Genomic DNA, 24,633 nt, shown 5'->3' with positions numbered 1-24,633 from the left:
GTGTGTGTGTGTGTGTGTGTGTGTGTGTGTGTGTGTGTGTGTGTGTGTGTGTGTGTGTGTGTGTGTGTGTGTGTGTGTGTGTGTGTGTGTGTGTGTGTGTGTGTGCACGTGCGTGTGTGTGTGTGTTTGCAGTGTGACATACTTAGGCTTTAGGGTCAAGCTTACATGTTTTCCTTTGATCTGGCAATTCCTTCAATTGTATTAGATCCATGTTGTGTTTTGCCTGAAAAGCGCTTTGCTACATGACTTAAAAAGCTTTGTAACTTTACTTTGTTACAGTTTTTGAAATACTATTTAAATTTACTCTGTGTTTTTTTTTTTATTGCAGGTACACGATGAGAGAAACAAAGAGCATCGGAGAGACACTTTTTAGAAAGGTAGGCTGATCAAGAGACAAAGAATGAGAGAAAGAAGAAGAGTGGGATGGCTTTAAATCTTTCCCTCACCTTTCTCTTTCTCCTATCCGCTCCCTCCTTTCCTTCCTCTCTCTTCCCCTCTTTGTCTGATCCCTCCCTCTCCACCTGCTCTTCTCCCTTTCTCTCTCACTCTCCCTCTTTGCCTCCACCCTTCACTCCGCCCCTCCCCACAGCCATTGGTCAAGCATCCACCAATCGCAGCAGGAGCAGGGCCTGAGGGACTGCATATGCAAAACGCTGCTTAATATTCATGAGCTGCTATCGGGGCTTTAAGTCGTTGATTAGGACAGCGGCACAGCTTTCCGTCCCAACTGCCTGACTGGCTGGCTGTGTGTACCTATAGCCCCTCTCCCTGGCTCTCACATACACACACAGCGCACACACAGACACGCTCCCTCACAGCTACACACGCAGTGCCGATCAGAGCAGGCAGCGCAGAGCCTGGTAATTGTATTGCTCCCTCCAAGCGGAAGGAAGGACCAAGAGAGAGGAAGACCGGAGAAAGAAGAGGAGGAGAGATATAAAAACTTTGCTTTTTTGAATTTTCTTTTTTTCCTGGAGGAGGTTGACTTGACAATGACCAGGCATCGCCGATGGAGTCGGTAGGACATCCGTTATCCGAGTGTTTTTTAATGCACTCTGAACAAGAGTAGGTACATTTAACCTTTTTATCTTATCCTTTCATTCTTCATTCAACTTGTCATTGTCATGTCTTTCATTGTGTGTGAGTGTGAGTGTGAGTGTGTGCTGGTATGCAGCGGAGGTGGCCGGCACCATGTCAAGGTTGTTTCTGCTGTCAAGTAGCACGCGTTCACTGTCTGTGTGTGTGTGTGTGTGTGTGTGTGTGTTTTGTGTGTGTGTGTGTGTGTGTGTGTGTGTGTGTGTGTGTGTGTGTGTGTGTGTGTGTGTGTGTGTGTGTGTGTGTGTGTGTGTGTGTGTGTGTGTGTGTGTGTGTGTGTGTGTGTATGTATGAGTGTGTGTGTGTGTGTGTGTGTGTGTGTGTGTGTGTGTGTGTGTGTGTGTGTGTGTGTGTGTGTGTGTGTGTGTGTGTGTGTGTGTGTGTGTGTGTGTGTGTGTGTGTGTGTGTGTGTGTGTGGCTGCAGTATCCGGACAGCAGCTCTTACTCAGTGGGTAGAAGAGTGGAATTTCTGTTTCTCCACCTGGAAGCGAGACACACACTCATACACACCTGCACATATACACTCATTAGTAAAATAGGGACACAATTTCTCCTTCACTTTTTCTGTTTAAAGACATTCTTTTACTTTGACTCAAATTGTTCTCAGGACAAAACAGCAACTCAGTCAGAGTATGTCTTCCTGGGTTTATGCTTGAGCACGCATGTTTTTTTATGTGTGTGTCCAGGCAGAGAATCAGAGAGGTAACGGGGCATTGAGGTTACGGAATAACGGGAGAGACGGGAGGAGAAGGGCCCACAAGAGAGGAGGGAGAGGAAAGGGGGAGAGCTGCGCTCTTAAATGCCAGAGGAGGTAGAATTTCAGATGGGCAGCTCAGCGTGTGGCCCCGCACAGGAATTAGAGACAGTCACACACACAGACACAGACACACACACACACACACACACACACAAACAAGCGAGTGCCGCTGAGCTGCTCCTTTAGCCAATGCTTTGCTCTTTTAAGTGAATGTTGAAGACGCTGCTCAAAATGCAGACTAACTGATTGGCAGAACAGACAGCAGTGTGTGTGGTTGGGCGACTGCCATGCAAGCTGCGTTTCATAAAAATGCAAACAAGGACAGATAACTCAAAGCAAAAATATAGCAATAAACACACACTTTTTCCTTTTTCAAACTTTACAAGGTAACACATGGATTGGAAGTGATGAGTGTAATTCTGCAAAGGGAGTGCAGCCACTTGGGATGGGTGAATTCACTGATGGCACTGACGCTGTCAAAATTGCATTGCTTTCAATAAATGCCAGAATTTAATTGTAAATATGTATAGAAATTAAAACACATATATAAGGCGTATTTGTCGTAAGTGGACCTGGCATGATAATGCATACATATAAATGACCCTTATAACAGCCTCAGTGTCTTCACGGTAGAAAGTCGGAGGTGGAGACCTGAAAGGTAAAAGTCAAAGCAGAAATTATTTTCTGATGTGTTTCCTGGACAGGACATTATTGACATTTTTAAAGAAAACTGACATTATATGTGAACTTTGAATCCGGCTCACGTTTGTATGTGTGTGTGAGTGTTTCATTTACAAAAAGAGAACCTCTCACCTACACAGTGAGAGGAATACAAATAACAGCTGGCTTAATATTACAGATTCAAATTGTCTTTGATCAATATAAAAAACGTTTTATTGGTAGTTTGTTTCAATTATAATTATGTTTACAGTAATTAATAAAGATATGCAAACGCCTTAAGAGTTATTCCTTTAGCACAAATGTATATTTATTGAAACTTCAATATTATACAAAGAAAAACACCTTAAGAGGAGTTTAAACATGATAATTCAAATAGCAAAGCATTTTTATAAATCTGGCTTTTGGTGCGTTTGAGGTTTTGATCCGAACAAAGTCTCTTTAGATCAATCTTTAATATTGAGCAAGCCAATTTCCTTTGTAAATCAAATGACTTGAAGACGAGCAAAGTCTGATTCCAGAATACTTTCGACGCTAAGAAGCCCTCTCACTGTATCTGAACAGAGTCTGGGCAATGCTCCTTCCACTGAAAACTGTGTGGTGTATTTTAGGAACCAATAGCAAATGAGGTGAAAAACATTCAACAATGTTTTTTTATTGTGAATGAGAAAAGAAAAGTGACTTCCTCTGTCCGGGTTATGGAACTTTTGAATAAGCGTAAAATGTAAGAACTCTGTTTAAAAATCAAGCACAAATATGTTGACGGAAAAACTCTTTGATATCAGACGGTTATCAGTGGAATATGCTGCTTTACTTTTCCGTGTTTCTGCAAGTGCCCGTAATCTGCAACCGCTCTCTAATATTTTAGAAATCCTTTGGCCCTTTTTTCGCATCTGTCTGACTGTCCGCTCCTTCATCCATTCATCCATTCATCCGTCCACCGTTCTCTTTTTCTCTGCTCAGGCTTCCCTTCCTTTGCTCTCAGGCACTGCTCTTCTGCACTAATTAAAATATTAGGGATAATGATCATACCGATAATAATAATAATAATAACAACAAGTACCGCTTAAGCTGTTAACATAATTGCATTCCCCTCATGCCACCATATACATACCATTTGCATATCATTATGATATATTTCCTACAGTGACTTTAGTGGATTTTGAGGGTTTTTATCAGTGGGTGTGAAAGGAGACGGGGGCTTCAGCGGCCGAGCTGATCGTTCAGTCAAAGGTTTGCTGCGTGAGAGACGAAGAGAAACACAAGGCAGCGTACGTGAATTCAGTTACGGTTATTATCAATCGTGATTTTTCTCTAGAAATAATAATTGTATTTCCTCCATAGAAATGGTAGTGAAATCAAATGTTTGGGATTGTAAGTGAAACTCTAAATTAGGTTTTTCGGAGGAATAATTCAAATTCGTCAAACTAAATGAATGCATGTAAGAAAACATGACAAAATGATTTAGTTCTTTAGATTTTTTTATTGTTTATTAAACAGATTTAGTGATGAAATGTGTGCACACAAAAGCGCTCCATTTCCACCCTGCAATTATTACTCCTTGTGTCAAGACATCACTGAAAGCAATGCAACAGACACATTTCAATGTTTAATGTTCACAATCATTATCTTAAAGATTTGACTATGATTTCTTTAATTGAGATCAAATAATTTATTGAAAAATCTCATTCTTGAAACTTGAAGGCCGAGCGTTCTTACACTCTGTTAGTTCAAATATCACTAAGGTCTATTCAACCAAAACCTAAATAGTGCAGCTTTGTAATAAATGTGTAGTCTTTAAAAAAAAAGGCAAAGATCACCTTACTATTGTCCGAAACTGTTTATTTGAAATGTATGAATTAATGCAAATGAAAAGAAAAATGTGCTTGTTTCTGGTCAAAGCAAATGCATCATATTGTTCTCTTTTTTGTCAGTCTCTCGTGCACTAATTTTCTCAGGCCATGAGGGAGAGAAAGCAGTAGAGAGGGAAGGGGGGGGGAGAGAGGGAGAGGTAAAGCTGACTGGAGGGAGGGACAGGGGGGGACCAAAGAGAGATTGCGTAAATTAAAATCCTTTTAATCTCCTTATAAAATCATTTACTTAATTCATCTGTCAAAGCATGTCAATATGTGCCGCACTGATTTGTTGGCTGTGTGTGAGCGTGTGTGTGTGTTTGTGTGTGTGTGCACATTTGCATCTGTTTGTAGTCATGCATGGGTTGCCTGTCTGTCCACATTTTGTGCGCGTGTGTGTGACCCATTGGTGGCCTGTGTGAGGAGGTGTTGTACTTATTTTTTGCGCGTCTGTTTGCCTGTCCATCTGCATTCGTAGTCAGTAAGTATATGCATAGTCAAATACGCACAAAAACACACACACACACACACACACACACACACACACACACACACACACACACACACACACACACACACACACACACACAGAGAAACATGCGTAGACAAGATACTGTGTCGAGGCAGCACCGTATGCCTTTATGCTTATAAATAAATGTTACTATTAAAATGAGAGCATTTCATTTCTTGTCATCTGCAATTATAGGTTTTCAGGAGAGCAACATTTAAAACCAAGAGATTCATTCGGTCAGTTTTGTAATGGTGCCAACTTGAAGCATTAGTGAGGGAATAAGTCAAATAAAAAAGATGCTGAGAAGTCCAAATATAAAAAATGTAATAAAAAAAAAAAAAATACAATGAAGAAATAAAAAATGGTAGACAATCAAAGGCATGATGTAAAATAGGCAGAGAAAAGCAGGTAGGCGAGAAAGAGACAGACAGAGCAGAGACGATGGGCACTCCAGCTAACCTGATTATGACTAGATGTGAATTAGATTCCCTAACAGATGGTCCAGGAGCGAGGCTGTAAGGTGCATCAGCCAGCAGCGAGGGGAGGGGGGGAGGCAGAGGATAGGAGGGAAGATCAGGCGGGGAGGCAGAGGGGACGGGTGTCAACAGCAGCTGGTGACAATACAGATCAATTTGGGTAAAAACGTACCTTTCAAATTATTATAAAAAATCTTTAGTTAGTAGAGACATTCACTTTCTACTTTTGACTCATATTACCTTTCTCGCAATGTCATAAGGTACAAGTAATAAACCAGCTGGATATCTACCAATCACTACATTTTTGTATTTATCAGTCATTCACACAATAATGTTTTATTTATAGAATATTGGTTGCGGGATTGAAAAGTAAGCCGTGAACTCAGCCTGTTTAGGACAGATTTTCTCATTTTATACAGATGCTGTGCATTATTGTACATACTCCAGCTCTGCTTCGCTCGCTCTCCCCGTGATGGATAGGTGTAAATCATCGCAATCCTGTAGTGACAGCCCAATTTCCCCAAATCTGATCTGCTTAAAGAATGCAGCTTTGACGCTCTACTCGCTTATGTCTCCTTTCCTCTCCTCTCTCCAACGTTTATTTTTCTCCAAATACCTCCATTTGTCCCTGGTTCTCTCTCAGATGGAGCACCACTTTTATTCACACACTCTCTCTCTCACTCTCCTCTCTTTTGCAGCATTGCGCTCTCGCTTCCGATTCCCTCCTTGTCTCTCTCGCCCGACCTCCCCTCCCTTCTCTCTGCCTCCGTCCCATGTCACATTTGAAAGCCCTGTCATATTTACTAGAGTGGAAATCCTCTTTCACCATCTGCTTAATAAAATGTGTTTTTAATCCCATGGGGGATATTTTGTTTTTTTAAACACTTTTTTTTATTATACTTCTGTGCAATTTCATTTGATACGGCACCTTGCCCAGGTCTCTATCTGTCTGAGTATGAGAGAGGCTGTAGGAGCGGTGAGTGTCACTGCACACGGATGGGCGAATGTGTACGTGTGCATTTGGGAGTGTGTGTGTGTCTGTGAATGCGTGTGTGTCAGCCACAATGGCAAGTGTCGGTAAGTGTTTGGAAGGACCGTTGCACCCCTAATGCTTAGCGATAACACTGCTAATCCACACACACACACACACACACACACACACACACACACACACACACACACACACACACACACACACACACACACACAGAAAGGGAGACGAACACTAACCTTGATCAATGACCTTTCTTTTATAAAGGAACCAGCCTGCAGTGTATATCCCTTATACCGCTGCACACACAGTTACTGCCAATATCACATAAACAGGCAGTATGATAGTGTTCAGACACATCTAATTTAGTTCTCATACCAAATTAAATATAATATATAATTTGTTCATAACATATTTTTTGGTACAAACAAGGATCACGTTTGCCTTATGCAATATAACATATAAAAGGTTACAAGACGATGCTTTCAATCATTTCCTTCGCTCTTTTCCAGTTAAAGGCTTGAGGTCACATGGTTAGCATTTAGTCTGCCCAGTCCAAAAATAGACCTAAATTAGCTTCCAATTTGCAGCCATTTATGTATTTAATTATTAACTCAATAAATACCATGATAAAGTCACCGGACTGGTGTTGACTGTACTCTTGATGTGAAGCTTCCTGAATGGAGTTGAGCTGTTTCGGAGGTTTGAAGCACTGTTCTTACAGTAGACAACCACCCTTACAAATAAAATGACACACAGCAGATAAAGGAGACGGAGAGAGGGGCAAAGAGAGGGAGACAAAGAGAGAGGTAGGGAGAGAGAGAGACATGGTGACAAAGATAGTGCCTGGCAGCAACACACTTATCAGCTGCTGCTCCGCAAGAAAATGACCTAAATCATCAAGATTCCCATCTGACACACACACACACACACACACACACACACACACACACACACACACACACACACACACACACACACACACACACACACACACAGGGTTAGCGGTGCACTGCCTCACGTGTTTCCCCTGATCAACCTCTTCATATCTTTCCACTTAAATAACTACCTCATCGCAGTGAGAATCTCAAATCTAAATCACCCTTCCAGGGAAGACTTTGAGAGGAAAAGGAATCCCCCTAAACATTCGAAACATATAGTCACCTTTTATGTGAAGAGCAAAGATGAAACAGTTTTAAAACCACTATGTGATGATTGGAGACAGAAATGTATCGATATCACCAGGAATAACATAATACTCCTCAAGCAGTTTGGAGAGCACATAATTCTTAATCAATCGTGTTTGGCCGAGCCTGCCCTGTGTGCGCTGTCTCCCACTGTTTATCCATTCGCATCAAGAAAATGTGTGTGTATGAGTGTGTGTGTAAACTTCATACACCCTAGGATGCATTATAACAGCTTTAGCCCCACTACTGTGCCTGCGCAAGTCATACCCAATGCATTTCACACCAGTCTATGTGTTTGTGGATAGTTGGGTGTGTGTTGGTCTGTGTTTGTAACAATAACATTCATACCTAGAAGGAGTCTAAACACACACACACACACACTCAGGAATATAGACACACACTAACATTGTGTCTCCTCTGCCGGTCTTTACAACCCGACAGCCCATTGGGCGAAATGTGTTTTAGCCATTATCACATTGATTGTATGTAATCAGGGGTTTATTCTGCAGCCAATGAAGTGAATTACAGGTTTCCTGCCCGACTAACACTGTAACAATTGATCTGCTCCCTGGTGTGTGTGTGTGTGTGTGTGTGTGTGTGTGTGTGTGTGTGTGTGTGTGTGTGTGCATGAGTTAAAGAGGATCGAGAGAATGATGCAGGTTCAAACGCCTTGTCTGTCTTTTGCACTCTTTTTCTGTTTTGCTGTTTCTCTCTTCCTGTGTGTCCGTGGGGAGAGCCCTATAGATTGTCTGGTTGCATAGTCCCCCCCCCCCCCTCTTCATGGCCAGGCCTTGTGTAGTATGATTAAATTGTCATTGTTTCGACAGTGTGTAAGGGCGGTTCAAAAAGACAAAAGGGGAAGAATACAGTAAAAAGGGATATGGAGAGATACTAACAGAGAGAGAAATGAATGACCATGCCGCCATCCGATTGACAGTGAAATATTCCTGGTCTCATCCTCCCATCATGCTTCATGTGTGTGCCTGATGGGGAGAGAATGACAGGCCAGCCCCCCCCCCACACCTCTCGCTTTAGTGTTTTATGTCTGGCTTTTTCTCTTTCGGTGTTACTGTGCGCTTGTAATCTACCGATTTTATCAAAGCCCCCGACAAGTAAACTCAACCAACACACAAATATAGCTAACACCAGTTAAACTTAATAAAACTTTAGTTCCAGCATAAACCGAAAAGTAACAGCGTGGGGGTGGGGGGGTTATAAAGTTAAAAGAGGATATTTCTAAAAAAGTATAACCAAATTGCTCAATAACTGATCATTTTCCCCAAACTTTGATAAATATATTTTCAAAACAGCATTTTTCTTAAAGTTAGGTTATCAATTTTACTTGACTATATTTAATGTGTCTTGCTATTTTAAAGAGGTTTTCTTTTATACAATTAAAACCTCTCGTAATGCAATTAAAATGCTACTCGTCTTATTAGCCCGCTTGTGTAAGATTTAGATAAGATTTGTATATGGAATGTAAGATGACGGTCCGTTTCCGTCGTGTTTTTGAGTGTGTGTGACTGTTTCTGTGCTTCTCAAATCCTCCCAGCAGTTCATATCAATCACATGTCCACACACAAGTTGTGCTCTTGACATTTTAAAACTAGTTGCGCATTTCATTTCCTTATTTTTATTGAAGTTCGGTGAAATATTTTATAATAAGCTTTTCAAAAGTATCAATGTGGTTTCAAATAGCGACACATTACGCCCTTTTTTTTTATTTTTTTTTTTACCAAACTGATAACGAACATACCTGACTGAATGAAACAGATTCAACTACTTTTCTTTTTTTAGAAGTGCTGAAATGGCCACAGCTTAATTTTTTTAACCTTTTCAGGTGTGTCGTGGCACTTTTTGTCCTCAGTAGGTGCGTTCCTCTACGCAGCTGAAATGCACTTTTCTTGACCTCGGCAGATAATTCATTTCCTCTTTATCCCCTTCTTCCCTCACCACTCAGCCCCCCACAAACACACTCCTCCCCTCCCTCCCCACATGCCCCTCCCTCGTGGAGCTGTCACCTTTCTGCAACCGCTCAGTCCCTATTAAGGCCGACAGCCCATCTGCCGCCTGCCCCGCTAACAGCTCCCGTCGCTAACGCTAAAGCGCACACATATCCACATCCACTCAGACACACAAAGGGCTGCAGCGCCGAACCCCACTTGCCCTGATGAACGTGCACACACAGGCCGGGAAACATAGTCACACACATTTCTATATTAGTATGTTTATGCACCCGGCATTTGGGATTATTACTTTAATTTCTACCGACACACACGAATGCATGCACACACACTATCATATTTTGACAAATGACAAAATATGTCATTATTTTATCACACATGAACATATTTTTAACGACTTCCTGACATAGTCTCAGGAATATCTAACAATGGAACATGTGCGTTCTTATCTCATCACCTTTATACCACAAGATTAGTAATACAAATAGAGCCACAGTCGTATCAAAATCAAAAGTAGAAAAGGGAAATATCAATTATTTTTTATTTTTCACGCTAACTGTTCTGTTTAGGCTAGAGGACATCAAACTGCCCCAACTAGAGGGGTAATTAGGTAGGGCAGTTGCAGCCCCATGTGTGTGTGTGTGTGTTGTGGCATTTTCTTCCTTCAGGGATAGGTGCGTTTTGCATTAGCAAGAATGGCAACTGTCTCATCAATCACTGCATCACCATGTCACACACACACACACACACACACACACACACACACACACACACACACACACACACACACACACACACACACACACACACACAGTGTCATGGTCATTCTGTTCACAGATGGGCCAGCAACACATGAGCGAGTCACTGAGCATCAGAAAGACACCCGCGATCTCCCTACTTTTACACAATTACAGAACCACACACACAATTCTAGCTTGTGTGTGTATTTGTGTGTGTGCTGGTGCTGGTGCTGCTTACATGTAGTGACAGGAGCGTGAAATAGGTCAGGTAGAATCACATAGGTTAATACTCTTCCCCTTTATTCTCTCCTTTTTACTTTGTACGCATATATAAATATTTATGACCTGAGCTATTTATGTTGTTGATGTTTAAGTACCCACATGGTTACGACTTAAAATCGTAAAATTTCACTTTTTTCTCTTGCAAGATATCTTTGCAGCGAATACAAAAACAAACAGCTGTTTAAAGCCTTAATACAATGATTGTCTGCTCATTTTAAGATGCCTTTTAGCCTAAATGTAATCTTCTTGAATGAATCAAATATCCGATTACCTTGCCATAAGGTGTAATGTAATAAAACTGAATCTCCCTTTCTAATCCCAAACTGGTTTAGTGTTTGGGGTTAATGCAAGTGGCAGCCTTGAGGGGATTTCGGAAAATTCAAAAAGCTTGAATACTAAAGATATTGTATACTAATAATATATATTTCATTTCACTTGTTAGATACTTTATATATAGTGATTTATCTCAGAACTTGGTCAACTCAGGTTTTATTTCCATATAACCAAATAAATAAGGGTGTAAAGCTAAATACCTAAGTAACTTTCCCCTTCCAATGTTCAATCTATTCCTTTTGCTTTGCTTTTCTTTACTTAGTGTGTTGTGATGGCCCGTGGAAGGACACACATTTCACGTATCAGCTTTTATGCAAGAGGAAAGGCAGGGATTCAAACTTACAATATCACGTATCAGTGGTTACTGGGTGTACCTTGGTCCGATCTGAACCCAGGACAAACCCCCCCCCCCCCAATAAAAAAGCAGTATTAAGTGTTGCCTGTCTATATAGCATTGTGACACCGCAACCAAAGCCAATAAGTGTCTGAAGCAGCAGCAGCAGCAGCAGATATCGATTCCTCCTATTCACCAGAGTGGAACTAAAACCTACATATTACACACCCTGGCCCTCCACCTTTCCCTGAGCCAACTCAGCTCTGATGGGGGGTGGGGGTGCGGGGGCTGTCAGACGAGTGATTGGTCTGTCTACCTGTCTGCCTACGTGGCCCTCACCTAAACAGCAACCCACACCGGGACAACATCACACACACTTAGGAACACACAGATGTCTGTGCGGTGTGTGTTTGTGGGGTAAACATGTGTCTATCAGTTTGTGACACATACCAACATCCTGCTCTGTTTACCGATACACAACGTCTGAGACAACACACACAGGAATGTGGTAATGACAGGAAAAATCCAGAAAAACTCAAACAACAAAAACTAATATAATATAAAGATAATTAATAAATATAGTTTTTATTTGTTGCTTAAAGAGCTCTTGACTTGATGTGAATTCATTACTGTGATTACTTTAAATAATAGATTATTCCATTTTGTAAATTTCAAATATATAATTCCTCCCTCATCGGGCACATCTTTTTAGGATAACCAGGCATAATTATTTTTGACACAATTGTTATGTAAAAAACCTAGAAATGCTCAAAATGCAAAGCACAGGTATGTCTCAAGCGTCACGGCCAGCGTCACTTTAGCATTATTTTAGAAGGATCACTTTAATGCTAGTTTTGTTCCCCACTCTGAATTGGTTTCAGTATTTTCTATATTTGCTCTGCCTGAAAGAAAGTTTTCTTCCCAACAGCCCCTCTCCACCCCGTGATAGTTTTCTTAAATGTAGGCCACCCAGCTAATTGGATTGTAAACCCTGCACGTTGTCCTCCTCTTTGACGTCAGCTATAAATGCGCCATGTTATTTAATTATTATATTTTTGGCGGTGCATGATTTTGATTCTGTTGCCTGCGGTGACCTTATCAACCCGGCGACAGCTCCTCCCATGACGACAGTGCCGGTCTTGATTGACAGATCGCAGTCCCTCCTACGGTGCTTTTACTTTTATATTCCCTCTGTCTGAAAGCCTTTATGCAAGGCTAAAACTGGTAAAACTCCTCTGACGTTACACACAGCCGGGGTGTGTTTCAATTAGCAGCATGACGCATCCGCCCCATCTGCTCACAGACGGGCGTATTAGACAGAAATGTGTTAACACATTCCTGGACAAAAGTCTTTTGCACAGGTTTAAAGTCAGAGCCCGTCCTCTCTGCCTCCGTCTGTCTGTCCGTCCGCCTGTCGTCGCTCTCAGCATGTCGGCCTGTGTGTCTGTTTCTCTACATGTCTTCTGACCTGTCTCTGGCTGCCCCTGCTTAATATTTGCAAACTTGTATACACCGATCTTCTGCATCTGTTTGTTATATCTGTTGCATACAGACAAGCCAAAGTTGTATTCTGAATGTGTGAGTTGTGTGTGCATTTGTGTAGTACATGACATATTCATATACCTCCCATTTGTTTTATTATTTTGTCTTTTTTTTATTATGTGTATTCTTCCTTCTATCCATGTTCATGTCCAACTTAAGAAAAGTATACATACTTCTGATTTTTTCAATTTGTATTTCATTATGTGCACTATTTCAATGTCCCTGATTAATTATTGGTATTCTCCTAATCTTTAGATTTGAATAACTAACTTAGTGTGTTTTATTTGATATGAGTTGAATATTGTGTGTGTCTCTGCTGCTCTTTATCATCTTCCGTATATATATTTCACTGGCTCAATTTTCACCGTTCCATCTCTCGTTTTGTCCCCGTCTGCAGAATGAACTTATCGAAGGGTCCATTGGTGAACAGCAGCAGTGACGATAACTCCAAGTCGAACTACAGTAAATGCGGCGCTGGCGCCTGGAGAATGCACCAAACTTACGATCAACTAGAGGCCAACCACATGAGAGACGCACATGCCCTCTACAACCCCAGGTAAGAACCAATGACGAGCAAAGTAAAACCACAAAGAAAGAAAGAGCAAAAATGTAAAAGAAAAGGAATCTATGAATCTTTTAGGTTCAGTTTTACACAAAAGCCACACTTGACCTCTATAAACCTCAGATGAAAGAGAAAGAAAAGGCAAGCACTTTGAGACATCAAAAGCCAGTGTTTTTAGTGGTCGTCTGTCTGTGTGTGTGTGTGTGTGTGTGTGTGTGTGTGTGTGTGTGTGTGTGTGTGTGTGTGTGTGTGTGTGTGTGTGTGTGTGTGTGTGTGTGCGTGTGCGTGTGCGTCTGTGTCTGTGTGTGTGTATGTCTGTGTGTTAAAGCGCTGAGGAGCTTTATTCTTCGATTTACAAAAACACAAGTTTTTCTCTTTTCTTATTTTTTATTGATTTATTACATACCTCAGATATTTTTCTATTATTTATTCCATGTAATAGGGCTATATAATTGAATTTACATTTTATGCTGCATTCACAATTTTATTAGATCGGTATTTAAAATAAGCTGCTTTGCTTTTGTGTCACCATTTGCAAAATAGGCAGACATTTTCTCAAAGACTTGAACAAAGCAGGTTAAGCATCTGCATTTCATCTGAATTTGTATATTTGAGTATGAGTCTCATGAGTGACTAATTTACAATGATTTGTAACCCAGTTTTCTATATTTATTAAGCATTATGTTAAAATGCTCTTAAAATTCCAGTTATTCCTAACACGTTCCACTCAAGGTCCACGGGAAATATTTTATTTTGAAAGAAAGGATTAATACTATTTTCTTTACTTTACTTGTAGCACTGTCTTTGTTTTGTTATATTTCCCCAGTATATATACTATATATATCACAAGAAAGTAACATTCTACTTCTGGCTCAAGGACACTTCAGTAGTGCAAATGTGAGGAGGCTTTAAATGATATCATTCGGTTGAAGGACAGTCACTATTACCATTATAGTAATCCCCCATCTGCATGTGCAGGAAAGCATGAAACGCTTATGCCAAAGGGGAAATGTACTTTAAAGTTCTCCAATGAAAACCAGTTCTAGGTCTGTGTTGTTGCAGGCAGGTGAAACTCAGGGATCCTATTGTCCATTTTTAGAACATAAACTGTAAATATGCTGCTTGTTTCATGTTTAAACACAGCGAATGCTTGACGCATGGAACGCAGATACACTTCCTCTCTCTTAGTATTCATCCTCCTTCTCCGCAACTTCCTTTCTCTGTCTTTTAATCATTCTAACTTTCTCTGGATACGAGACAGAGCCAGATTGCAAAACTGTAATTGTGAGTATTTGTTTTGTACATACTGAGTATAATGCAGGTTTATAGCACATGTGCTTATATTCTTTTTATATATTTTGTCACCAAAGATTAAGACCAAGCACTGCCAATGATTTGAAATCACATTTTAAAAAACCAGAGTAGGAATAAGTGTTTAGAAAACATACCAAAAAATGTGATCTGTTGGTCAAGTATTTGATGTGTTTAGACAGTGGCTGTTAGGATCTAATTTTAGTTTGTAACAAAACAACATTAGGCTGCATGATCTCGCTAACTGACATGATTACCATAATGAACATTACTATCATGAATAATGTTGTTATTGTTTTATTATTGCAGCCGATTATTGATTTATGCATTGTTAGGCTTTTGCAGAGCCCGATAATTGTGTGACCGTGTGTGTGTGTGTGTGTGTGTGTGTGTGTGTGTGTGTGTGTGTGTGTGTGTGTGTGTGTGTGTGTGTGTGTGTGTGTGTGTGTGTGTGTGTGGTGTGTGTGTGACAGGGTGTGGATGCACGAGCAAAACAGAGAAGCAAAAAAAGAGTGTGTTTGTGTGTGAGAAGTCGAAATAACAAGAGAGAGAGATATTGAGACCCGAAGAGAGGGCGAGGGGGAGCTCCGTAGGAGGGAGAGTGGTTTAGATTGACTGTCGCTGCGTGAGTTTTTATTTCTTATTTTATTCATTTTTCTCCCTGAAAACAACTATAATCATCGACACGCTGTGAGTCTATGGAGCTAAACTCAAACACAGCAACACACAGATTGTTTTCAATCTCTATTTCTCTGCCTTTAAACTGTGCGCACACCTTACACAATGCGCATGTAAAATCCAAGATTCAATTACCACGTATCATTTAAACGGCACACAGAATGACACGCAAACAAGATTTTCTTTATATTCAATTTTAAGTGGGTTTGTTTGTGTTTTCGTCTATCCCACTGCAATATGTAAGCAGACAAAGGGTAGAACATTTGATAAAGATTTCACAACAGCTGTAGCCTACTCGTTTGAAACCCTTGTGTGTTCTTAGTGCAAACTCACCAGTGCATGTATCCAACTAACAAGCCAACAAGCAGTTCAACAACCCTCCACAGATAGTAGCGGTTAAACAGGAAGTAGCATAGAGAGAGAAATAAACAGAGGAGTGTGAGGGCTGAAAAAGCAATTCAGTCTATTGATGAAATCGTTCTATTCATTTGACTCTGGAAATGTAAATGTCCTATTCCCCTTCTTACCCCATTCTTTAATTCGCTGTATTTTCTTTTCTGTCTTCCATCCCTCCTTCACTTTCCCTCCCGCCCAAAGCACTGCCGGTATCATCTAGATAGAATTGTGTGAGGTTTTCTCTTTCCCTTTTTCCCTCTTTTTGCTTATTGGACTGTGTATTCTTATCAGCGTCGAGAGCACAATGCTTGGTGTGATAGAAAGGTATTAGCCAACCCATGGTAGCTACATTGTCAGCACTTCTTCCTGCTCTGTCTCTATACCACTTCTCTTACCTCTCTGTGTCCCTCCTCTCTCCTCTTATTATTCTTTTCTGTTTATCCTCTTTTCCATGGAAATGTGGTTTTAAAAATATTGTTCGGATAGTGAGATTCTTCATTCTTCTACACCTACGTTCACTAAAGTTTGTCAGGGTCTAGTCAAATAAATTCATTTTGTACAAGTACAATTTTTAAGCTCAAAATCTTTGCTCTTGGCTAATTATTTTAAATTCTCTCGACGTAAATGTGCAGCAGGGAAAGCAACATGAACGATTAAGATAAAACCGAGTGACTTCTGAAGCTCTGAAAGGAAAAGCTGAATGTTAACATGACACCAAGACTGTCTGTTGTAAACCTCTCTTCAGCTCGCAGCTACTTACACTGCATCTCTTCTGTAACCCGGGGCGGGACAAAAAACAGTTAGGAGTTGTTTGAGGATCAGTTTGTGTTTATGGCTGCCATCTAGCGAGGCAGTCGTACAAAGATTGTATATAATAAAAGGGTGCAAGTGCACAGAAAGTAAAGGAGCACACAGCGAGCAGCACAGAGACACAGAGTGCGGCCCAGAGTAGTTGCTCTAATACGATGATTGTATGTTTGTCCCTGCCAGTTGTCAGGGCGCTGCATCAGCCCACCGCTCTAATGACAGCTTGTCATACTAAATGGCCCACCTTCCTTCAAAACACACAGAAAAAAAGATTCTCCTTCTTCCCTTCTTTCTTTTTTCCCCCCACTCATTCTGTTGCTTTCTCTCCACGCGTTCACGAGTCACTGTGCATTCAAAAGGTGAGAAATGAAATAGGAAAGAAGAGAAAGAGAAAATGACAGGGATCGAGCTGGAAATGGAGACAGGGGAAGGCGGTAATCTTTCTGGGTGTGTGTTCTGCCTCAGTAAGGGACAGGTAAATAGGCCTGCTGAATATTTGATGTCTGCAGGAACTAAACAGCCACTTTTGTCCCCTTGCTCTGGCTGCCAGGGAAACAGGGTCATATCTAGTTATGTCACAAACTCTGTTTTGTGTGGTCAATTATATCATAGGTGCTTATCCGAAAATGAAATGCTTGAAAACGACTTGACTTAAAGTTACTTAAAGAGCTTGAAAGAATTCGGGACATTTTTTAAGTGTCCATCATTAAGATATCAGTTCATGTTTGACATGTGAAACTAAATTGTTTTTTTGTGACCCACTTGTTATTGTTTTTTGTTTTTTGCCCTTACAAAAGGGACTTATATACACAGATACAAATGATACAGACAATATAGACAATACAAAAAGAAAAAGAAAAGACAAAGAAAGAAATACAAAATCCCTCCTCCTTCCCACCCATCTTGCCATTCCACAGAAAATCCTACCTGATGTTTGTTAGCAATTAAATCGTTTTTTGATTAAAATAAACCTTTAGTATGATGGTCTAGTCTTGCTAAAAAGAAATACATGTAATACTTGCTTCCGTTTTTTAATGAGCATGTTAGAATATGGTGCTCTTGTGCTGAAGTGGATTCAATGTACAGAATAGCAGGACATTCAAAACCCTTCTTTTGTAACAGAATGAAACAAAATTCTCAAATCTTATTACCACTGTTCTTTGTGATTAACTGAAATCATCTCGTAACACAATGCTCACGTCGTTGATCTTCTTGTGAAAATACAAAAGGGAAGAGAAACACACTCAAGCCTTTCCCTCTTTATACGAACCTCTTAAACACCTCAAAACATAAAGAATTGATAAAAACTGAGAGCCACCCCCTTCTCTCTCTCTCCACTCATCTGAAGAGCAGACAGGCACAATAAGACGGCTCTTTCAGTACTGAGCCGTCGTTACATAGCGCCATAATTATACTGATAACATACATACATGAATGCATTCAACCTCTCGCTCGGCACAGCGCACTGGCTGTGATTTCTTAATCTTCTTCTCGCATGTCTTCGTTTTTATTCTTTTTATTCCTCCCCCTTCGACTGCCATTATTTTTCATTTATAAGCGGAGAGAGGGAGACGGAGCTAAGAGGAGGAATGGAAAGGGAGAAGGAAAGAGAGATAGATGAGAATTTGAGAGAGAGAAAGAGGAAAAAAGCGCCTGAGATCTTTTGGCACTTAAACTCTTTCACTTAATGGCACTCAGAGGGATTGACGGTCGAAGGGAGGGGGCACAAAGGAGCATAAAGAGTGAAAAAGGAGAGATTAAATCATCACCATCACATCATCTACTTAAATGGCTCTACTCTTTTTTCTGCCACCACTGTATTTTCTCTCGCTATGCAAGAACACGGGCAACCCAGTGCAATGTGTCATCATCCTATCAGTATTTCCCACATTAACCTGTAATTCTCTTTTTCTTATTCCATCACCTAATATGTGTATCTGTCTGGATGTGTGCCCGAATCGTTCTTACCGTCCCCCTTAATTCCAAACTGAAAGCCTACCTTCGCATCAGATAAACAGATTTACAGACATTGGTGAATACCACAAAGCCACGATTAATGGAGTCACCAAATTAGAAGGACTTGCAGGAGGGGAGGGGGGGAAGTGGGGGTGGGAATGAAATATATGATGAAAAGGTGCGGAAAGGCCAAAGTATTGTTCATTATAAATGTCATGTCATTTTATGAAAGGAAAAATGGACTCTAAAGGAAAGCCCTGACTTTCTGGGAAACAGTATTCACACAGTGTAGGTTCGGCGGGAAGCTCTGTCCCATCCTGCTGCTCATCAAACACATTAAAGCACATTCAAAACCAAACCGGTCTGAAAGTACTGTCAGTCATTCGGCGATCATCATTCAGCGCAGCCGACCCGTCCCTCTCACTTTGCCTTGCTCTGTCTGTCTGTCTTTCTGCTTTGGCCGCCCCTCTCTCTACCTGTTTTCGCTGTCTATATCCATTCCCCGCTCCCCCACCCTTCGTTCTCCCGAGCGCCTGTCCATTCTCCACCGAGGCGCTGTCTGTGTTTTATGGGTCCCTGTAGAGCAGGGATCTTTTACAGGCCGACTGGACTTTAGAAGCCCCTCGTTTAGCAGCATCCTGCCTTAATTAAAAACCCCTTTTGTGCTTTCTGCCTTTAACAATGAAAGGGAGAGAAGGGAGGGAGGGCAGGGTTAGAGGGAAAGAGAGTGGTAATGTGAAGAGAAAAAGAGAGTGGGCAAGGATAGAGGAAGAGAGAGAGAGATGGCAGTGAATAGAAAGTGATAGGGAGACAGGCAGATAGATACTAAGGTAGACAAAGGGAGGGATGGAGAGATACGGACATAGAGAAGATAGCTGTTAATTACAACTGCCATTAACAAGACACCAGTCAGCCTCCTTAGGGAGAAGGGGAGAAGAGAGAGGGAGGGGAAAGGAAGGGATGCAGAGTAGAGGAAGGCAGCAAGAGAGAGGAGAGGAATACAGTCAAACTTCAGCACTGATTAGAAGAGATTTGTCTCTTTTAAAAAAACAAGTTTTGTATTGCATGGTTTACAGAAAACATGTGTGTGTGTGTGTGTGTGTGTGTGTGTGTGTGTGTGTGTGTGTGTGTGTGTGTGTGTGTGTGTGTGTGTGTGTGTGTGTGTGTGTGTGTGGCTGTCTTTGGGATGATTGAGCAGCAGAGAGGCTGCTTACTGATTACCTTCATGTAGAACAAGCTGCTATTGACTGGAAAGTGACGGATGACCGTCGTCCCCCGAGCTTGTGTTTGTGGGAATGTGTGGTACTATAGGTGCTTCGCTGCTACTCTATTTTACACATGGCTTCCCTAATGAACAAGAATCTATTTAGTTGTAAAATGTAGCTCTCTTACTCTTGTTTATTTTCTTGCCCCTTGTTTTTCCCTCTACAAAGCTCCCTCTGTAATTCCTTATAAGGAAAGAAAAACAAATGTGATGGATGGATTGTGTTTGAACATGTTTGTGTGTCATTTATACAACTTGGCCCGGCTCAGTGAAAGAATACGAATCCATCATTGGAAGTGACAGTGAGGAAATACAACAACATTAGAACAAATGATTTCTGTAATTGGACTTTCAAGCATTGCCTTTACTGTATCTATGTTTCTTCTCCTCTGGCTGTGCCTTTCCTCTCACCCTTTCACTCTTTTCTTTATAAGTATCCATCATTCTTCTGACATTTTACACGTGACATTCTCTTGTAATAATATCATATTCTTCTCTTTCTTCTTCTTTGTACACCTGTCTCTCTCCCTCAGGCTTCTCTGCAGAATGTCCAGTAAGGAGCGCCACCTTGAGTCCAACTGTCCGTCCTCTTACATAAAGACTGAGCCGTCTAGTCCTGCCTCCCTGACTGACAGCCTAAACCATCACTCCCCTGGTGGCTCCAGCGACGCCTCAGGTTCCTATTCGTCCACAATGAACGGCCACCCCAACGGCTTAGACTCCCCGAGTCTGTACGGCTCCAACGCAGGGTCCCTGGGTCCCGCCGGCGGCCCCGGATCAAAGCGCTACGAGGATTGTTCATCCACTATTGGGGAAGATTCACAGATTAAGTGCGAGTACATGTTGAATTCCATGCCCAAGAGGCTGTGTCTGGTCTGCGGGGACATTGCGTCAGGGTACCACTATGGAGTGGCATCCTGTGAGGCGTGCAAGGCCTTCTTCAAACGCACCATCCAAGGTTGGCTTCTATTTCGACTTTCTGCCTTTAGTTATCTCTATGTTGGTCTGTGTACATTGGTTGCAAATGATGCGAGTCAGAAGTTAAAGGTGAGGAAAGATAAAAGTCAATGGGCTCCTTAAAAAGCCTCAACCCTTTTAGATAAGTATTCCATACAAAGCACCTAAAACATAATCTATGATGAAATGAAATGCACAAGGACACAACATGCATTCTATCACACACACACACACACACACCTGAGCCATTTTGCTAGATCCAGGACATATGATAAAAGCCCCAGGCCAGATGTGAACCCAGATTTTTATTTGGTTCATGTTTCTGCTAAGTGAGCCACCACAGTCTATTTTTCTCTCACCTTCAACATTTTTCTTTTCTTTCGACACGCATGCACCCACACTCACATATAAGCATCCAATCAGGTTCATGCATACACACCAACTCCCAGAAACGCCCCACTTTCTCCGTCAACCTTGAACTCTTCTCTTCAACAGCAAAGAGTAATTTCCAGGTTGTGTTTGCATTCCCAGATCTAGCTGCTTATTACAGTGTTAGCTATAAGCCTAGTAGTATCAGAGGAAGGTCAGAGGTTATGTCTAGGGGTCAGGAGTTCAGGTTAGGGGTTAGAGGAGAGAAGGGGTAGAGCAGTAATCCACATGATGAGAACAGTGCCAGGAATTAGGCTCAGTAATCCTTTGCTCATCTCTTGTTGGTGCTAGAAGTGTTCCAGGGTGTGCTAAGGTATGTTGGCCATCCAGTTTTGAGGATATTGAATTCATACTCAACTTTCAGTTTGATCAATGGAATGTCCTTCATTTACCCTTGTAAGCACTGGACAGGTCAGTCTTTCAGATAACCAATTAGCCATAAAGCAAGCCAGTAAATCAGCCATTTGTTCATTAATCCAGCAAGTTCAAAAGATGACTGAACCATCTTGGTTTCACATGATTTATACAACATGTGGAATATTATCTACTATATGGTGCATAGAATATGAAAACATTGAATTGGTGAATTAATTAATTGGGCTTTATAATGATTTTTGTTTTACTTATTTGGGCCGGATTAGCCTTTTTGGGAGAGTGACAGTGTTGAAAGCGTGAGATAGAGGGGATGACATGCACAAAGAGAGCAGACCTGTTTTGAACCTGAGTTTGCAGCAGCAGGGACTGAACCCCAGCTCTAACCCCTAAAATATATGTTTCAAAACTGTTGGACTATCACTGCCTTTCTATGGCACAAGTCCATTTGTTACTTCTGAAGACATTATTCCTAACAAAACAGGTGATGAATGTATATAATCTGATTTATTAAGAAGCTAAGCCCTGTAACTGTTGGTATAGTGATATGTGTTAGCCACTGCTTCTGTGCACGAGCAAGTATTTAGAGCAGCAGGATGGTAGAACTACAGTGGCCATCTATACTTTATAGATTATTTTTAACGGGATTTGGAGGAAAAATAAATAATATCACAAGACTTTAATAACCCATTAGACATGGATCCATAAAGCTGTTTTAAGTATGCAGGGAAAGTCATCACATTTTATATTAGGACCAAAATTGGTGGTTAACCCAATCTGAATGATAAACCTTTAAAGACTGTTTGTTGAGTAATAATCTTCAATGATTCGTCCAAGTTATTCAAAGTAACTAATAGGCCCCGTTAGTCTTTAGGGCCACTCTCTTGTCAGTCAGTATGCCACTGCAATAACCAAGCTACCAGTCAGCCAGGCGCTATTGATTCATGGAGTCAGTCGGTCCGTCAGTCATATCGTACAGGATTCATCTATCGGCCTTTCCATCCATCCACCTATCTGTCGCTGCTTCCTTTGCCTCCGATAAGCTGCTTTCCTAGTAAAGCCCCAGAGAGAGAGGGGGAGACAGGGAGATGTTCAGGGGTGGAAGTCTTACATCCACTATGTGGTCGTCGTCACTACCTAGAGATGACCTGTGTGTGTTTATTATGGGATGAGATCAGGACACAGTGCAATCCTCACAAAGAGATTGGAACACACACATAGAGAGATAAAGTCACGCACGGCAAGAAACTCATAGAAGCACATCCACACACCAACACACATCAATAGACAGACACACACATGACCTTGTGTGTGTAGTGTTAACCCTTAATTCCTCCGTCATCCCAGTATGATAGTTGACCAATTCCATATGTCTCATTTCATTTAGGGCTTGTTTAAGGTTACATAGGTGAGGATACAGTAAAAGATTAAATACCAAGAGCCCAGCAAATGTATGAATACGATCCCATGTTGACAGAAGGGAACTCTTGGGAGTATGACCTTCAAAAGATTCAAACCAATTCCCCGTCCACTGTCGCGCTTTCTCATTTGACTTCATGTGTAATCTTAACTTCCCCTGTAGTGGACATGCTGCAGCTCAGGCAGGTCAGAGTGAAAGGTTATGGGTCAAGACTTGCCTATATAGTCATGGGACTTTTGTCACGAAAGGTTGTGACAAATGACAACAGTTTGGTGAACACAATTGCAGGAAGCAACATTAAAAGTGGAGCCATCAGATCCACTGGAAAGTTAGCAGAGAGGTAAATAGTGTATAATTAAAATAAATCTAAAACATTCCTTTATGGCTCAGACGGCTAGATCGCATCCAATATTTTGCATTCATTACAACAAATGTAAACTTTTACCCAATAACTCTACAAATCATTTCCTAAACTTGACTTGACACAACTAGAATGTATTAAGTAAATCTGTTAATACATTTCTTATTTTGTTTTTAAAGTAGCTCACGTTCTTTCATGATTTGTGCTACAGACTTACTGTTGATATTTGGGGATTTTTTGGGATGCAGCATGAGCACTCTTGAATCCAACCGAGCAAATGGGTCATGACATTATCTTTGGCTGCCACACAAGCCAAACTCATCCATAGATGGTGTCTGTGTGTGTTACCCCGTGTCTGTGTGTGGGCTCCTGCTCATCCACGTAAATGAGCACAGGTTTATGTGTACGTATGTGCACATATGCCTGTGTTTATGCACGCTTGTGTGTTAGTGTGTGTATCTTGGCTGGAAAGCAGGGCCAGCCTCAGATGGGCAGCAGCAGACATATTGGTATGTTTCAACCCATTAGCCAATAAAACCGCAGGTAATCACCAAAAAAACACCTCCAGCTGGACAGGGAGGAGAGCATGGGGCGGGAGAGGAGATGAGATGAGAGGAGAGGAGAGGAGAGGAAGAGAGAGAAAGAAGAGGAAGTGTGTATTCTAGTTTGAATAAACAACAAGTTAAAACAAGGAATGAGGAAAAGAGGGGAGAAGAGGGTGGGTGGACTGGGCACACAAATGTAGGAAGGACTTAGAGGTATGTGTGTGTGCATGTGTGTGTCGCAGCATGGAGGAAGTGGCTCTGGCAGCTGCTGTTTCTGTGGCGTTAGTCCAGCGACACCTGACAACCTGCATCTATCACTCCCTTATTGAGAGAGAGGGATAAAGGGGAGTGAGGGGGAGGAGGGCAAAGTGTGAGAGGGGTAGAGGTAGGATGAAATGGAAAGACAGTACAAAAAAGTGGATGAGAGCCACAATGATAAAGATGAAAAAGGTAAACAGTGCAGAGGAATTGTGGTTGAGATCGAATAAAAAAGGGTTATGTTCATACTTGCCGTAACAAAATAAATACAGTTTTTATAAGGACCATTTTAAATTCTTAAGTCAATGTACTGAGATAAGCAAAGGAGGTGAGAGGCTGAACAAGAAAAAGGCAAAGAGAACAGCAGGCAGAAAGCACAGTGTGTACGTTGGTGGCAATTTTCATGCGGCAGGAAGACTTACACACACACTCAAAGGACATTGTAGGGGATTTGAGGCCCTCATATATCCCCCTTGCTCATACCAACACATACACACACACACACACACACACACACACACACACACACACACACACACACACACACATACAAACTCACACGTTATACATAAGA

The 24,633-nt window shown here is 41.4% G+C and overlaps 1 protein-coding gene across 3 annotated transcripts in view; it reads left to right on the top strand.

The window, feature by feature from the left end:
- The window catches only part of esrrga (estrogen-related receptor gamma a), a 75,661-nt gene that overhangs the window by 15,448 nt on the left and 35,580 nt on the right, over nt 1-24,633 (top strand). For 2 of the 3 annotated variants that reach the window (XM_010792797.1, XM_010792796.1), the window contains exons 1-3: nt 792-1,065; nt 13,141-13,299; nt 20,251-20,675. In XM_010792797.1, coding sequence (XP_010791099.1) covers nt 1,010-1,065; nt 13,141-13,299; nt 20,251-20,675 — 640 coding nt within the window. In that variant the 5' untranslated portion in view covers nt 792-1,009. Of the gene's footprint in view, nt 1-328; nt 378-791; nt 1,066-13,140; nt 13,300-20,250; nt 20,676-24,633 lie in introns of those variants that run through there. The other variant, XM_010792798.1, reaches the window with a different exon arrangement.

Source organism: Notothenia coriiceps, unplaced genomic scaffold (assembly GCF_000735185.1).
Source record: "Notothenia coriiceps isolate Sejong01 unplaced genomic scaffold, NC01 NC01_scaffold00036553, whole genome shotgun sequence".
Classification (NCBI taxonomy): Eukaryota; Metazoa; Chordata; class Actinopteri; order Perciformes; family Nototheniidae; genus Notothenia; species Notothenia coriiceps.
Note: the sequence above shows the minus strand (reverse complement) of the source record. Positions and strands in the feature narration are given on the sequence as shown.